The sequence below is a fragment of the Carcharodon carcharias genome, chromosome 11, assembly GCF_017639515.1.
Source record: "Carcharodon carcharias isolate sCarCar2 chromosome 11, sCarCar2.pri, whole genome shotgun sequence".
Lineage (NCBI taxonomy): Eukaryota > Metazoa > Chordata > Chondrichthyes > Lamniformes > Lamnidae > Carcharodon > Carcharodon carcharias.
In genome coordinates this window covers 164095445-164112345 of record NC_054477.1, presented here as the reverse complement: position 1 = coordinate 164112345, position 16901 = coordinate 164095445, and the positions used below count along the sequence as shown (strand labels likewise).

General features: G+C 45.7%; 1 protein-coding gene across 5 annotated transcripts in view; it reads left to right on the top strand.

Annotated features, from left to right (window-relative positions):
- LOC121284098 (ankyrin repeat domain-containing protein 10-like) overlaps window positions 1–16901 on the top strand; it is a 64841-nt gene that overhangs the window by 44628 nt on the left and 3312 nt on the right. For 4 of the 5 annotated variants that reach the window (XM_041199173.1, XM_041199176.1, XM_041199175.1 and 1 more), the window contains exon 4: window positions 1131–1375. In XM_041199173.1, coding sequence (XP_041055107.1) covers window positions 1131–1375 — 245 coding nt within the window. Of the gene's footprint in view, window positions 1–1130; window positions 1376–6559; window positions 7704–16901 lie in introns of those variants that run through there. The other variant, XM_041199178.1, reaches the window with a different exon arrangement.

Sequence of the window (16901 nt, the reverse complement as noted above, 5' to 3'; positions counted from 1 at the left end):
GGAGAGTCCAGCATTGTGAGTCTAGTCTCAGGACAAGGGGTTGGCCATTTCAGACTGAGATGAGAAATTTCTTCACTCAGAGGATTGCGAATCTTTGAAATTCTCTACCCCAGAGGAATGTGAATGCTCTGATAATGAGTATATTCAAGACTGAGATTGGCAGGTTTTTGGTCTGGAGAAAATAGAGGGATATGGGGATAGACCAGGAAAGGAGTTGAAGTGGAATGTCGACCATGATTTTATTGACTGGTGGAGCAGGCTTCATGGGCGCATTAGCATGCTTCTCCTATTATGTACCGATTAAAGCCCTGGTTAGAATTCCAGGACAACTAATGAATCATGGTGAAAATAACTTAGAAGGTAAGTTAACTGTGACAGGTAATCATCTGGAGAACGAGACAAATGGAAGACTTGGTACTTCTCTTACTGTTGTTTCCAGTCCTGAAAACCTACAAGATCAGCTGATTTCAAAGAGTGTGTCTCAGAACCAAACATAAATGGATGGGTCGTCAAGACACGGAAAATAAGTTGGCTGCAGAGGAGAAAAAAGAAAAGCAAGAGGCAAAAAGTATAATAGAGAATTGTTTGAAGTATTTCATTCAGTGTTTTAACATACGTGTTTCATCCTGAGAATCATTGTAGTGTTGCTGAGGAACTATTGAGTATCACTGACCTGTGCTGCCATTTTGCAAAGCAATTCCAGAGAGAAGTGAATTGCTGCGAGTTTTATAGTTAACCCTAGTCAGTTTAAACAATCAATTACAAGTGTTTTGTACAAGTGAGGGAATGAACAAAGGTGCTGCAGTTTTGTTTGAAACTTTTAAAAAGAAATTCTGCTTGTGATTTGCTACTTCTGTTTAAACTTGCTTCAGTAGCCCAGCTTGACTTAAGATATTTGAGAACCAAGTGCAGCTAATTTCAGTACCCATCAAAATGAAATGTGTAAATGCTGCAATAATACCCTAATACTGTTATTAGCAGATTACTTTAATATATTTATTGTAATGCAATTTTTCATATCGCCTTCAACGAAATGCCCTAACTAATCTTTCCCACATGTCCAGATCTATCCTATGTGTGAAACGCTGTGATAAGATGGAGTGTAATTGTTTCCATGTTCCTTTGTGCAGTTTAAGGAATGCTAATGGGTTGACGGCAGCTGAGCTTGCCCTGGCTCAGGGGTTCCATGAATGTTCCCAGTTCCTGTGCAGTGTGCAGAACCATCAGCTAAATAGTTTCTACACCAATGGTGTCGCCAACGGTCTTTACCAGGATAATCTGATCACGGGCAGCCTAAATGGCTACACAGGAACCAACCGCAAGAGAAGCCACGAGGAATCTGAGCACTGCGGAATCAAGAAGCCTAGAACTGACGGTAAGTACTTTGTGCCGTTACACATTTTATTCTGCTGCATAAGAATTATCAAAATCATTTCTTTTTGCATTTGTAGCAGCATCCCATCAACACTGTGATAATCACGTGAATAACAAAAGGACCAAAAGTTGCCCAACTTTTGTTGGTGTAGCAAAAGCATTTTAATCATAGGCACATAGCACAGCAGGAGACCATTCAGCCCATCATGCCTGTACCGGATCTTTGAAAGGGCTATCCAATTAGTCCCACTTCCCTGCTCTTTCCCTACAGCCCTGAAAAAACTTTCCCCTTCAAGTATTTATCCAATTTGCTTTTGAAAGTTATCAGTGAATCTGCTTCCACCATTCATTCAGGCAGCACATTCAAGATCATAACAACCCAATGATCCCATCAGTGCAACAGTTGACAGAATTGTGGACTGAAATTAAGGGAAAACTTCAAGAAAGATTCTATTGAATTCACAGTTTAAATTCCAAATGTTCTTTTTACATAAAGGTTTAACTTGGAAGTGGCTATTTCACCTTCACCCTTCATGCTTGGGCTGAATATAGGTCCATTTTGGGGTTGATTTTTACAACCATCTCCTTTATTTATTCTGTTCTCCTTTATGTTCTTTGGGAAACTGATCCTTTTTAGTGTTGTACAGGATTTAGAATCAGTCGCCGCCTGTGACTGACATTTCTTCCAACCAGTGCTTATCTTCCTATGGCCTTGTGTCTCTGATTTCTCTGCATTAGAAAGATTCCTTCTGCTAACCTGACCTATTCCTTTTCTTAAGAATAATTCAACCCCCCCCCCCCCACCTCATATTTTTCTCTTCTCAAGAGAACACAGTTGTTGTTGCTCCTGCCGTCATTCCTCACCCAGACCATCAGTCCAGCTAAATCTGCACTGCAGCTTGTCCAGAATGATTAGATCCATCCTATAGTGAGGAACCCAGTCAGCAAAAACTCTTGATTGTATTTGGTTGCTCTTGATGGAAGGTCTAGGGTCCGTTCGGCTTTTTAATGGTGTTTTTAAAAACCTTTATCCACTTTTAAGCTTAATTTATCTGCCTGTGCTGTCTCATTTGTTCATCTGCGCAGAGAAATGTATTACTTCAGTTATAGTTTCAGTATTTTCCTTCTTCCTTCCCTTCATCTCCCTCTATCCCTTTCTCTCCATTCCTTCACCTCTACCCCTAACCTCCCACGAAACGTTGCTCATGCTTCACTTCTCCTTCGTCACCTTCTGTCCCTCCCTCTTCTGTGAACAGCCAGCCCCTTTCCCAGGCTCTCCACCCCACATGCTCTGCCCTTCATCCACACGCCCTCCGTCCCCCTGCCCCACTCCCTCCGTCCCCCTGCCCCACTACCTCCGTCCCCCTGCCCCACTACCTCCGTCCCCCTGCCCCACTACCTCCGTCCCCCAGCCCCACTACCTCCGTCCTCCAGCCCCACTACCTCCGTCCTCCAGCCCCACGTCCTCCGTCCCCCAGCCCCACTCCCTCCGTCCCCCTGCCCCACGCCCTCCGTCCCCCAGCCCCCAGCCCCACGCCCTCCGTCCCCCTGCCCCACTACCTCCGTCCCCCTGCCCCACTACCTCCGTCCCCCAGCCCCACTACCTCCGTCCTCCAGCCCCACTACCTCCGTCCCCCAGCCCCACTCCCTCCGTCCCCCTGCCCCACGCCCTCCGTCCCCCAGCCCCCAGCCCCACGCCCTCCGTCCCCCTGCCCCACTACCTCCGTCCCCACTCCCTCCGTCCCCCTGCCCCACTCCCTCCGTCCCCCTGCCCCACTCCCTCCGTCCCCCTGCCCCACTACCTCCGTCCCCCTGCCCCACTCCCTCCGTCCCCCTGCCCCACGCCCTCCGTCCCCCAGCCCCCAGCCCCACGCCCTCCGTCCCCCTGCCCCACTACCTCCGTCCCCCTGCCCCACTACCTCCGTCCCCCAGCCCCACTACCTCCGTCCTCCAGCCCCACTACCTCCGTCCTCCAGCCCCACGTCCTCCGTCCTCCTGCCCCACTACCTCCGTCCCCCAGCCCCACTACCTCCGTCCTCCAGCCCCACTACCTCCGTCCTCCAGCCCCACGTCCTCCGTCCTCCTGCCCCACTACCTCCGTCCTCCAGCCCCACTACCTCCGTCCCCCAGCCCCACTCCCTCCGTCCTCCAGCCCCACGTCCTCCGTCCTCCTGCCCCACTACCTCCGTCCCCCAGCCCCACTCCCTCCGTCCTCCAGCCCCACGTCCTCCGTCCTCCAGCCCCACTACCTCCGTCCCCCAGCCCCACTCCCTCCGTCCCCCTGCCCCACGCCCTCCGTCCCCCAGCCCCCAGCCCCACGCCCTCCGTCCCCCTGCCCCACTACCTCCGTCCCCACTCCCTCCGTCCCCCTGCCCCACTCCCTCCGTCCCCCTGCCCCACTCCCTCCGTCCCCCTGCCCCACTACCTCCGTCCCCCTGCCCCACTACCTCCGTCCCCCTGCCCCACTCCCTCCGTCCCCCTGCCCCACTCCCTCCGTCCCCCTGCCCCACGCCCTCCGTCCCCCAGCCCCACTCCCTCCGTCCCCCTGCCCCACTACCTCCGTCCCCCTGCCCCACTACCTCCGTCCCCCTGCCCCACTACCTCCGTCCCCCTGCCCCACGCCCTCCGTCCCCCTGCCCCACTACCTCCGTCCCCCTGCCCCCAGCCCCACGCCCTCCGTCCCCCTGCCCCACTACCTCCGTCCCCACTACCTCCGTCCCCCTGCCCCACTACCTCTGTCCCCCTGCCCCACTACCTCCGTCCCCCTGCCCCACGCCCTCCGTCTCCCTGCCCCACGCCCTCCGTCCCCCTGCCCCACTACCTCTGTCCCCCTGCCCCACGCCCTCAGTGCCCCACCCCACTCCCTCTGTCCCACACTCCCTGACACCCTGTCCCACACTCCCCGTCCCTCCGTCCTACGCCCTCTATTTTTACCCTCCTCCACACTTTTGTGTTACCAGCTTTTTGTTTTATATAAAGTCGTCTTTTAACAATCATGAACATATTTGGGGATTTGAAACTCAGCACCATTCCCAATCCCAGTCTCTCCATCCTCCCTTTCCCCAATCCCAGTCTCTCCATCCTCCCTTTCCCCAATCCCAGTCTCTCCATCCCCCCTTTTCCTAAACCCCTGTTCCCTGCCCCCGGCCAAGTTCTTTTAATAATGTCCAAACTCCCTTTGCCCCTGTCCCCATCCTTGTGCCATATCCAAGCCTGGTCCACGGGGTCACCGAGCCCGACCCACAGGGTCACCGGTCACCCAGCCCGATCCACGGGGTCACTGGTCATTGTCCTTCCTTTGGGGTGGTGGTGGGGTCAGTTACTGACCCTTGGGCCTCCCATGATATATTTTGGGAGTGTCTGGCAATGAGCAGGGTCCTGACGTCAGGGGTCATCATAAACAAGTTTTGGTTTTGATTTTTAAGTCAAAAACCACATGGTGATAACATCACCCACCCATAACCAGTCATTGACATGTGGCTCCTTTAAATCATATGTGGATATGTTTCTATTTGTTTCTCCTCTGACACTTTTCAGCAACTGCTGTCAATCATACGAGTATTACAATACACAGAGGCCTCCTCTGAACTTGCCAGTGTATCTATGTACTTGGTGCAGCAATGGATGTTTCCATCCTTTGAGTCTGTTTCTTGTATGCATGTGAGCAGCTCGATCCTTGCTGTAGAAATTCCTGACCAAGTATCTTTAACAAGGTTAAATTTGGGGGAAACAGGGTTACTCACTAGAAATGGGACCTGTTAAACAGTAATTTACAGGGTAGTGTGATACTTGAGGTCAAACGATCCTGAAGGACACTGAAGGGAAATGCTTTTAGGAAATGGACCTGTTTTATGAAGCGTACAGTAAACCAGCTTCTGCTTTGGAAACTGTAAGTGACAGCACTCTATATATTTCTGCTGAATTATCCCAAATGTGAGAATTCAGCAGAAATATCCAAAATTGGCAGATGCTGTAAGCTCACAGTACGCAGACTCTGAGCCAGGACATCTTAAACCAGTTTCAGTTTGTCAGTCAGTCTGACTGGATTGAAACCCTGCATAGAGCGAAAGGGATGGACATGATTGATGGATATTGTCGCCTTTCTTTAATTTATCACAGCTGAGATATGAACAATTCGTAGCAAATCGGAATTGCAGCTGGGGCCCTCTGCATGTCCGGTGTGAGCAGTAAACACTCAGTGAGGCTTGCCTCCAGCACATGTAGCCCAAAAGCTCACCTGCACCCCACCCTCACCCCACAGCTTCCAATACCGACGCCCTAGTGTGGCTGTAATGTTTGAGAGCTCTGGCCACATGGAGCCAGTGGTAATCGACAGTGAGCAGCTGACTGCCCCTAAATAAAAGTAACTTGTCCCTGTTACCCTCCTCCCTGACATTGATTCCCCACCAGGCCTGGCACTACCCGTGCAGTCACTTCCCCTTGCTTCCCAACAACAGCACCCTTTACTAACTGTTGGTGTGCCCTCAGTTTGTCGCAATACGCTTGCTCAGAGTGCTGGCTCAGCGCTGGGTGAGCTAGCCAGAGTTGGCTGTCATGCCAGTGGTGGGTGTCAGTATTGTGGCCCCACTCTCACAAAAATGCTCACAGCACTCACTCCATTATGTCCTTTCACTTACAACAGGCAAACAGTGAAAGACCAAGGTACCTGCTGTAAGTAGTGAGGACTGTCACCATCAAATGCTTTAGGATATTTCAGAACTTGTTGACTGTTAGTGTACTTCATTTTCATGGTTATCTTTTTAGTTGGCCATTTTCCACCTTTTAAATCCTATCCAGTATTTTATGCTGGGAGAGTTCAATGATGAATCCCTGCAGTGTTTGTAAGACCTTTTAAATATAAATTATCAAGCAAAGGCATGCCGAAGGGTTAGTTTTTGAGTTTGTGCTAGCACCAGGGAACAGATTGGAAATAAATGGAACTCTGTGGGTGACACACTCATTGTGACTGTAAGGAGAGACACTCCACTGGTATCACAAACCCGCAAAGCAGACCCTTTAACATAAAGCAAAAGTCTATTTTGTATGTATATGTGGTTATAGTGGCCGTGACATTTCAGCAGAGACTTCACTGGGCCTAAATAAATCCATATATGATGGGCTGGTGTCATATACTTAAACATGCAAATGTGCATGTGTGCTTATGGTAGATTCCTCCTTCTCGCAGCTCTGAGCTTTGATGGCTTCGGGACAACAGCCAATGGCATCACCATGAACAACTTTGAAAGCATTTACACAGAGACCACGCCCTCTGCCATATCGGGTGGGGCTGGAGGATTCCCAGCCGAGTGTGGCAGCAACCAGATCAAACCGGATCCCACAGCTCAGGAGGCTGCCTTTCTTAGAGGCCAGGATTTTGAAGTCTTCACAATCTCTCCCATGCAGACGCCATGTCGCTGTATAACTAAATATGCATATGACTTTTAACATTTTCAGCCTTCATATTATAAAGTCAGTTTCTTTCCTAATTGTGATTCATGAGCTAGGCAGTTGCTCTCTAACAATCCACACCCACCGTTGCTCAAACTGGAAAGCATGAGTGGTTTTGAAGAAAAAAGTTTCTAAAAACTGGGGCAATGCTTTCTCTGAATATGTGCCACCTGGCACCACATGGCCTGACTAACACACACAAGCACACGTGCACTCACACACAGGTACACATGCAAACAGATACTGGCATATGCGCACAGCCACACCCAGACATTTACACATTTAGCTATTTACTTAGAGGACAGTAGTGACTGCACTTCTATAATAATTAACAGACTGCAGAGTGCTTTGGGATGTTTTGAGGGTGTGATAAGGTGCTCTATAAATACAAGTTCTTCCTGCATGACTTATGTGTACACAGCATTTCAGCTGGAGTCTGTTATACCTTGTCTTTATTCCCATGTAATGTGCTGTTTATATTCTGATCAGAGGTTTGTATTTCAAAATAAGTTTTAAACTGAGGCCCCATCTTCCCTTTCAGGTGAATGTAAAATCCAATGACACTATTTCAGCTAAGAGCAGGAGATTTTTCCTCAATGTCTTGGCCAGTATTTAACCCTCAACCAATATCTCTAAACCAGATTATTTGGTCATGGTCACATTGCTGTTTGTGGGAGCTTTCTGTGCACAAATTGGTTACTGCATTTCCTAAATTACAATGACTTCAAAATAATTTTGGGATGTCCTAAGATCATGAAAGATGGTATAGAAGTGCAATTTTTCTTTCTTTTCATTCCTTTGTGCTTTTAGATGATGGATTATCCAAATGCACTTAGTTTAGATCCAACATGTTATTTTAATAAATACTTTTGATACTTTAACTTTTGCTTCTTCCTTTGTTTTTGGTTTTGAACCCTTTCTTTGTCAAGGCACCGGCTCCCTAGCTGAGCAATAGTTCTGGGAAAGCACCAGCCTTGTACCTGAGCCCGGGCGATGTCAGCAAGCTATTCAACCTTTGGTGGCGTCATGGCTGAGCTCTGTTTTGTTCTTCAGTATCCATGAGCTAGCTGTTTCAGTACAGTACACTGGATAATCAAGAGCAGGGACCACGCCTGATTACTTGTTTCCCCCTCACTTAATCTAAGGCACCAAGGCCAATTATAGTGTCTTTGCCATCACTCTGACTAAAGGCAGCAATTCAGAAGTCATCAGCATCGTGCCTGGGTTCTGCTTGGGCTCAGCTTCTCCCTAAATAAACTCTTGGAGAAGCACCTGATACTTTGAATATTTAACTATTCTGGGTGCAATTATTGGTGCAAAAACTTTTGTGAATGTTGGTGTTATTAAGTATTTGTAAGAATATTCTTACAGTTGAACAGTGATTAGATACAAAACTGATACAGGAGCCTATCTTGTTCATGCCATACAGCCTCTGTCAGTGTAGTTTTAATGTACTATACGTCCTAGGCTAGCAATTGAGCACAGTTTAATTAGTGTCTGGGTTTCTCTGCTCTTTCAAGTCGCACACTTAGCATTGTGAGAGCCAATCCCCAGCATGGTTACTCAGCTTGAATGAACAGTTCCTTCAGCCAGCTTCCTGTGGTGGTTCACGGCTTTTTTTTTGTCACTGAATTTGTCGTTACTGTTGGGGTACACATACTCACATGAAAACCACACTTGTCAAGCCTGGCTCAGAGATCGTGATTCAACTAGTCTGATACCTGATATATGGTGAAGTGCCCACAGCACATCTCAGTTACCCACCCTTAACTTTAACCACTGGATCATTATTGAATTTGCAAAGATGTTTTAAAATAATTTTAAAAGGGAGCATTGGGAACGTTTTGAGGAATAAGTGAGACAGATGTTTCTATTTCCTAACCATAGTTATGCAGGGATTTTGTCCCGGACAAGTAAACTTTACAAAAACTGAGAGAAAAGGGGAAACCTCTTGGAGCTTAAAAGTACATAATACAGACTACTATTGTAGCTTGTGGATAAAATTTTAAAGCACACAGTATATTGAATGTTCAAAAAGTATAGGCGGGTTTTTGCTTTGCTTTGCTGTAATAACTTGTTTAAACCTTTAATCCTACACAATAGTGTAGGACTGTCAGGAAAGCTTACTGTGATTCAAGGGCCCAGACTCCTCATGGTGGGAACCAGAAATGGTGAATGTGCCATGGACAGACAGACTGAGCTTTACATTGTACCTTCTGTTTTTCAAATCCAAATTGGAGGGGAGCTGGAATCAGACCAGGGGAAAAAAGCTGATGGGTACAGGGACTATCAATTTTCTTTTATTCATTCATGGGATGTGGGCCTCGCTGGCTGGGCCAGCATTTATTGCTCATCCCTAATTGCCCTTGAGAAGGTGGTGGTGAGCTGCCATATAGCTTATTACGTAGCAAAGTTCCAGTGATTTTTAAAAATGAACAATATGATTTTCCATCATATCGGTGCACGATGAGGAGTGAAATCAAGTTGTTGAGGCACATAAAGAGGTGACTAGAAGAAACCTTTTTACAGAGTTGGGAATATGGGACAATTTGGTACAAATGGCTGATACTAAATCAATTACAAATTCCCAAAAGGTACCAGATAATTACTGAAAGGATATGAAGGAGTGCAGGGAGAAAGCAGGGAGATGAGATTATTTTTAGGAGAGTATAAGAGAATGGATTTAGTTTGGGAAGTAGAAAAGTGTAGAATCTATCCTGAGGGGGACCTGACTTGAAAATCAGAATGTTCAACTTGTGCATTAACATTTCTCTATGTGTAAAATGGGTGAACTAAGGGTTATTTCACTTGCACCTTCTGACAATGAACCAATTCATGAAGGGAGGAATATTTTGATGGAAGGAGATAAAGTCTTAGCTGAATGGTTTGATTTATGTTTAGTCTGGTCTGCTGGATGAAGTTGAAGCAGTCTCTACATTCTACCCTGGGAAGCTACACCACAGTTCCCTTTAAATGCAGAGTCAAAGCTTGAGATCAAAGACTTTCAAAGTCTGATAGGGGATACAGTTGCCAGAGAATGAGGACAATCTGGCCATGGCTCATTTTCCAGTCTTCCTGTAATGTGTCCCTGACATTTGTCTGTCTGTCAGCAGATATTCCTCATCCTCCTGCTTTAGTCAGCCCCCATTTAAGGATTCCATATTCTGGGCAGTAGACATGTTGCTGCCACTCAGAAATTTGTGAAGTGCTCGGACCAGCTGGATCGGGTTCCCGTTTGCGTACAAAGGGTTCAGAGCCAAAGTTCATCGATATATTTCTTCCCTGCTGTCAGTGAAGTCTTGTTTTTGGTGGCTGCTGCTGCATATATAGATGTACTTCGGTGAAGTACTGCTCTACAAGAAGCTGCTAGTTTCACACTAGTGCTCAAAAACAATCACAGTTAGTGATCTAGTCTTTCCACATTCTCATACCTCTCAATAGATCCTCTGTATTTGAGTCATTATCAATTCCAGTTGAGACCAGGTCACCTGGCTTTAAGATCAATGATCATGAACCTTCACCCTCATCAACATCTATAACCTTTTGTATTTTTATTCATTCTCAGGATGTGGGCTTCGCTGTCTAGCCCAGCATTTATTGCCCATTTCTAATTGCCCTTGAGAAGGTGGTGGCGATCTGCCTTCTTGAACCGCTGCAGTCCATGTGGTGTAGGTACACCCACAGTGCTGTTAGGGAGGGAGTTCCAGGATTTTGACCCAGCAACAGCGAAGGAACGGCGATATATTTCCAAGTCAGGGTGGTGCGTGACTTGGAGGGGAACTTCCAGGTGGTGGTGTTCCCATGTGTCTGCTGCCCTTGTCCTTCTAGATGGTAGTGGTCAAGGATTTGGAAGGTGCTGTCAGAGGAGCCTTGGTGAATTCCTGCAGTGCACCTTTTAGATGGTACACACACTGCTGCTACTGTGTCTCGGTGATGGAGGGAGTGAATGTTTGTGGATAGGATGCCAATCAAGCAGGCTGCTTTGTCTTGGATGGTGGAAAGCTTCTTGAGTGTTGTGGGGGCTGCACTCATCCAGGCAAGTGGAGAGTATTCCATCACACTCCTGACTTGTGCCTTGTAGATGGTGGACAGGCTTTGGGGAGTCAGGAGTTGAGTTACTCATCACAGGTTTTCTAGCCACTGACCTGCTCTTGTAGCCACAGTATTTAAATGGCTAGTCCAGTTCAGTTTCTGGTCAATGGTAATCCCTAGGATGTTGATAGTGGGGGATTCAGCGATGGTAATGCCATTGAACATCAAAGGACGTTGGTTAGATTCTCTCTTGTTGGAGATGGTCATTGCCTGACACTTGTGTAGCGCGAAAGTTACTTACTACTTGCCAGCCCAAGCCTGGATATTGTCCAGGTCTTGCTGCATTTGGACATTGACTGCTTCAGTATCTGAGGAGTCGCGAATGATGTTGAACATTGTGCAATCATCAGCGAACATCCCCACTTCTGACTTTATGATGGAAGGAAGGTCATTGATGTAGCAGCTGAAGATGGTTGAGCCGAGGACACTACCCTGAGGAACTCCTGCAGTGATGTCCTGAGACTGAGATGAACTGACCTCCAACAACCACAACCATCTTCCTTTGTACTAGGAATGACTCCAACCATTCGCCTTGACTCAAGGTTTGCTAGGGCTCCTTGATGCCATGCTTGGTCAAATGCTGTCTTGATGTCAAGGACAGTCACTCTCACCTCACCTCGGAAGTACAGCTCTTTTGTCCATGTTTGAACCAAGGCTGTAATGAGGTCAGGAGTTGAGTGGTCTTAGCGGGACCCAAACTGAGCGTCAGTGAGCAGGTTATTGCTAAGCCAGTGCCATTTGATAGCGCTGTTGATGACCCCTTCCATCACTTTACTGATGGTCGAGAGTAGACTGATGGGGCGGTAACTGGCTGGGTTGGATTTGTCCTGCTTTTTGTACAGGACAAAACCTAGGCAAATTTCCACATTGCTGGTAGATGCCAGTGTTGTAGCTGTACTGGAACAGCTTGGCTTGGGGCACAGCAAGTTCTGGAGCACATGTCTTCAGTACTATTGCCGGAATATTGTCAGGGCCCATAGACTTTGCAGTATCCAGTGTTTTCAACTGTTTCTTGATATCACGTGGAGTGAATTGTATTGGCTGAAGACTGGCATCTGTGATGCTGGGGACCTCCGGAGGCGGCTGAGATGGATCATCCACTGGGCACTTCTGGCTGAAGATTGTTGCGAATGCTTCAGCCTTCTCTTTTGCACTGATCTGCTGGGGTCCCCCATCATGGAGGATGTGGATATCTGTGGACTCTCCTCCTCCAGTGAATTATTTAATTGTCCACCACCATTCACGATTGGGTGTGGCAGAACCAAAGGGCTTAGATCTGATCCATTGGTTGTAGGATCTATCTATCGTATGCTGCTAATGCTGTTTGGCACGCAAGTTGTCCTGTGTTATAGCTTCACCAGGTTGACACCTCATTTTTAGGAATGCCTGGTGCTGCTCCTGGCATGGGCTCCTGCACTCTTCAGGGTAGATCCCCTGGCTTGATGATAATGGTAGAGTGGGGGATATGCCAGGCCATGAGGTTACAGATTGTGTTCGAGTACGATTCTGCTGCTGCTGATGGCCCACAGCGCCTCATGGATGTCCAGCCTTGAGCTGCTAGGATCTGTTCAAAGTCTAACCCATTTAGCATGGTGGTAGTGCCACACAACACGATGGAGGGTGTCCTCAATGTCAAGTAACTGTTGTACTGTTGAATTCTAAGTGGATTTCCGCTGGGGCAAGTTGGCCCCTTCAAATTTTCTATGCAAGCTCAGAGAGTGAACGGAGGCAGGGATGGCTCTTGGGTGTGACCCAGTAGCTCATACAAACCTTGTTTTGTACAACAGCTGATGAGGTTGTCTGTTCCCCTGAGACTCATGCAGTTTTCTCCATCTCCAGCCTGAAGAACTCTCCTTCAGGCATCCGTTATCAAAGTAGTAAATTTTGTCAGTCTTCAGCTGCTGTGTACTCACGGCCAACAAAAGGCAAATAGTTCAGATGCTGGAAACATGAAATAACAGAAAATACTGGAAACACTCAACAATCAGGCAACATCTGTGGAACAAGAGAAATGCAGCAATGTCTCTGGCTGATGGCACATTGTCAGAACCCAATTATAAATGTGGTCTGGTACAGTATTTGTTGCTTTAGCACAGATTGAGCTTGTTCCTGGAGTTCTGTAGAAAGGACTAACTTTCAAAATTTCCTGTGGACACATATTGACGAGCAAGAAAGTTGCTCTCAAAGCTTTACCGAGAAGACTGGTTTGATTAATTATGATTCCTGACAGATTGGAGTTTTGTGTTGTACTCATTAAAGTAAATATGGTAGCTTTTCCCCCAAGGTGCTTTATAAGGGACATTGGATATGGCAGGAGTTGAGCCTGAGCTAAGGGTAGTGACCAAAGGCAAGATGAAAGAAACAGATTAGATTGTTTAGATCCAAGCAGCTAAACACGCACAGCTTTGTGCACTCGACGTAAACCAGTGACCTGTTCAATACTGCTTCATAAACATTCCTGACTCAGGACATTGAGTTTCCCTGTTGATCAATAAACAGCGAGTATTATTCCATTAATAGCCAATACATCAAATTTATTTTGCAATGGTCAAGTCAGACATTTAAAATGCAAGTTAAAGCACAATATACTCAACATAACAATTAAACCAGGGAATGTTGCACCTTGTTCTCTTCCTGGGCCAGTCTATGAGGACTTGAGATAATCTAAGGCAGCATTGTGGATTATCTTTTTAGTTTCACTCAACATTTTTGTCTTGATATATCAACAGTTCACAATTAAAATTGTTCCAGTCCAGGTGTGAACTGAACTTTAGCAGGATGTTTCTCACCTTTAAAGTTTATTTATACAAGCTTAGGTGTCAATACTTTGCTTTATTTTGGTACATATATGCAAATATTATAATCAATTTATCTCTGCTGAAAGCTGGATGAATGTTAGGTTCCCTACCACAACAAGACTTTCCCGGTCCTAGAATAAAGTGTAAGCTCCCTCTTTACCTCTCACTGTTTTCCTGCCTTTCTTCCCTTTCCTTCTGACTGGTGCAAGTTGGAGCTTGTTGCTATTTCTGTGTTGACATCTCTCAGACTCTGCAGCTTCTGGTCAGAGGATTAATTAAGGTGTGGTCCAGAACATCATCTTTTTATAAACAGGAGCTGAAAGATTAGCATTGCACAGGGCTCTTAATCCTAATGTCTCTGCCCGCTGTCTCTCCGCGGTGTCTCTGCCCAGTGCCTCTGCCCAGCGTCTAACCCTGCTGAATTCAGGCACCGGTTTCAAAGAACGAGCAGGATCATATTTAGGAAAGGTAATTGTCACCTGATTGTGTAATTATTTTATTTCAATGATTTTCTTTACAGACGATATAATTCATTTAGAGAAAGGAAATGTTTGGTAAATATTTTCATTCAGATATTCTTCTTAGGCGCACATGTAACTAAACACACTCTCTGCTGCAATTAGCTTTGAGATGACTAGTTATCTCAGTTAAAATAAAGCCAGAAAATGATGGAATCAGTCAGCATCTGTGGAGAGAACATACAGTGTGTAAACTTCTGATCACAGCTTTACTGGACAAAACAAACATTAACTTCGAGGTACAGGTTATGGGTGTGCCTCTGATTAGTCTGTGCTTTGATAATGTGTAACTTAAGTCTGTTTGGAAGGATTAAATATAACTTTGTTATTGACTTTGGTTGCAAGTACAAAATGTTTGTTAAAGTATGTGAAATTAATTCATCTACACCTCTTCCAATAGTTTTGTACTTGTGTTGCTTTTCTGCACTCTCTGTGTTGCAACAATAAAGAAATCTTAATACCTAACTAACATGTTCCAGTCCATTAATTCAGCTAATTTTATTATTTATCTTATTCTCCTCTGTCCCTTCTCTCTAATGCTGTTCACTGTTTCCAGCCCAGAGAAGGAGCTACCCTCTGATCCAGGATGCTCCTGTCCCTAACATGTTTGTTAAAAGCTAGAGTGATTGGTATGCTGGTATTTTTCTGTCTCAGACTGGAGTGGGGTAAATGCTGTCACCACCCCGTATAGTGTTGCAGTCACAACCTGAAATTATAATGTGAGGAATTACAGTAATAAGCCCAGTGTTTTGTCCCAGTGTGCGTTGCTGACACGCTGCGCACACACTGAAAGTTTACTTTGTTTCCTCTGCATTAACTTGTACAGGAATCTGTAGGAACTTTGTTTTATTTTTAAAAAGATAAGGTCCATTCCAAATTGTGGAAACACTTTGTACCGCCATCAGTTTTAAAGTTTAAGACCTCATCCTTGTCTTCAAGTCCCTCCATAGTCTCACCCTCCCTCTATCTCTGCAAACTCCTGCCATTTTGGCCTCTCCCCCATTGGTAGCCTTGCCTTCTGCTTCCTATGGTCCTAAGCTCTGGAATTCCCTTACTAAACTCCCCACCTCTCTACTATGTTTTTGGTGATCTGTCCTGGTGTCATCTCCTGTGGTTCTCTGTCAAAATATTGATAACGCCCTCGTTAAGTGCTTTGGGACATCTTGCTATTGTAAATGCATTATATATAAATGTCGCTTCCAAGAAATAAAATGACCATTTTCATCAATTCAGAGTAAAGCTCCCATAAACTTGAACTCATCCAAGCTTCTGCTGCCTAAATCTTCACCATTTGTTCACTATATGTGGCCTTGTTGCCCTGCATTAACTCCAGGTTTTTACATTTAATATTCTAGCCCTTCTGTTAAAATTTCTGCATTGTTTTGGCCTCTCACTGCCTTTCTAAATGTCTGCAATTCTCCCAGCCCCCACCCTGTCCATTGCTCAGGGCTCTTGTGCACTCTTCCCCACCTGCTTTGCCTCAACTGGCAGAGGAGCCTTCAGCCTTCTTTCCCAACTCTGGAATTCTCTAAACTCTTCTGCCTGTCTGCCTCTCCAACAGCTTTGGGTCAACATCACACCCCCGTTGTGTTTTTTAGCTACTGAATCCTTTTTCCTTACTTTACTGTGGAAGTAGGTTTGAACTTGCTTCTATGTTAAATGTTCGGTATAAGTGCAGGTTGTCCACCCTTTGTTACTGTATTAGTGATGCATCACTGTTATTGAATATCCACACAGGAACATAATGTCTCAGTTCAGTTTAGCTGGTGGAAATATTTACTGAGAGGTGACCAAAAAGATGTCGCTGATCTTTACAGTTTAACTTCCTCTCAGGAGAAGCTATTTTGTATCAGAACTGGAAAACCTTGTGTGTGGAATAAATAGATTGATGTGCGACAGGAGTTTATCTTAATATTTTGCACCAGAAGATGTAGCATGTTCACTATGTTTCCGATCATTTCCATAGATGGAAAAGCAGTGTGCAGACAGGCTTGTATGATTCAGGTTAAAGTTATTGCAGATCACAACTTTAGATGGTTCCAAACTAAATCGCTGATAAGCAGCAACACTATTTGAACTTACAAAATGTTCTCTGAAAGGAAAACAATTCCTTTTATAATTCTTTTCAACCTTTTCACTGAATTTTGGACATTACAGTGTTAGGTAGCTCCACCTTACCTGCCCAAGGTGTGGAAATGTGGCTGAAACAAGTGAACTGTAAAATGGATCAAAGGAGCAGCTGATAATCCCACTCAAGGCAGGTTATCACACTTTGGGTCACACTGGCAATGGTCAAACATTTCTCCAACAGACTGGTGATTTATGAGTAATTATTTCCATCCCTCATTACTGGTGGGAAAGGGAAATCTCCTCAGTTCCTGTCTTGTCAGACATAGCCTGTTGCTACTTTTGGCTGTCTGTGGTTATCCATTTAACTCCTCTCTCTTCTGTCGACATCAGTATTATATTCGCATACCGCTTAATGGCATGGCTAAGCCCAATAGCCAGAGCTTTATTTTAAATCCTAGTGGCCTTGCTAAAATTAAAGTGGCAAGATTATAGGACATGGCGCAGTTAGAGTCGGTGTATCTGATTCCTCTGTGTTGCTATCCAAAGGCTAGAACCTGTTAATAATCAAAATCCTGATATAAAGATAGAGGGAAGCCAGAAA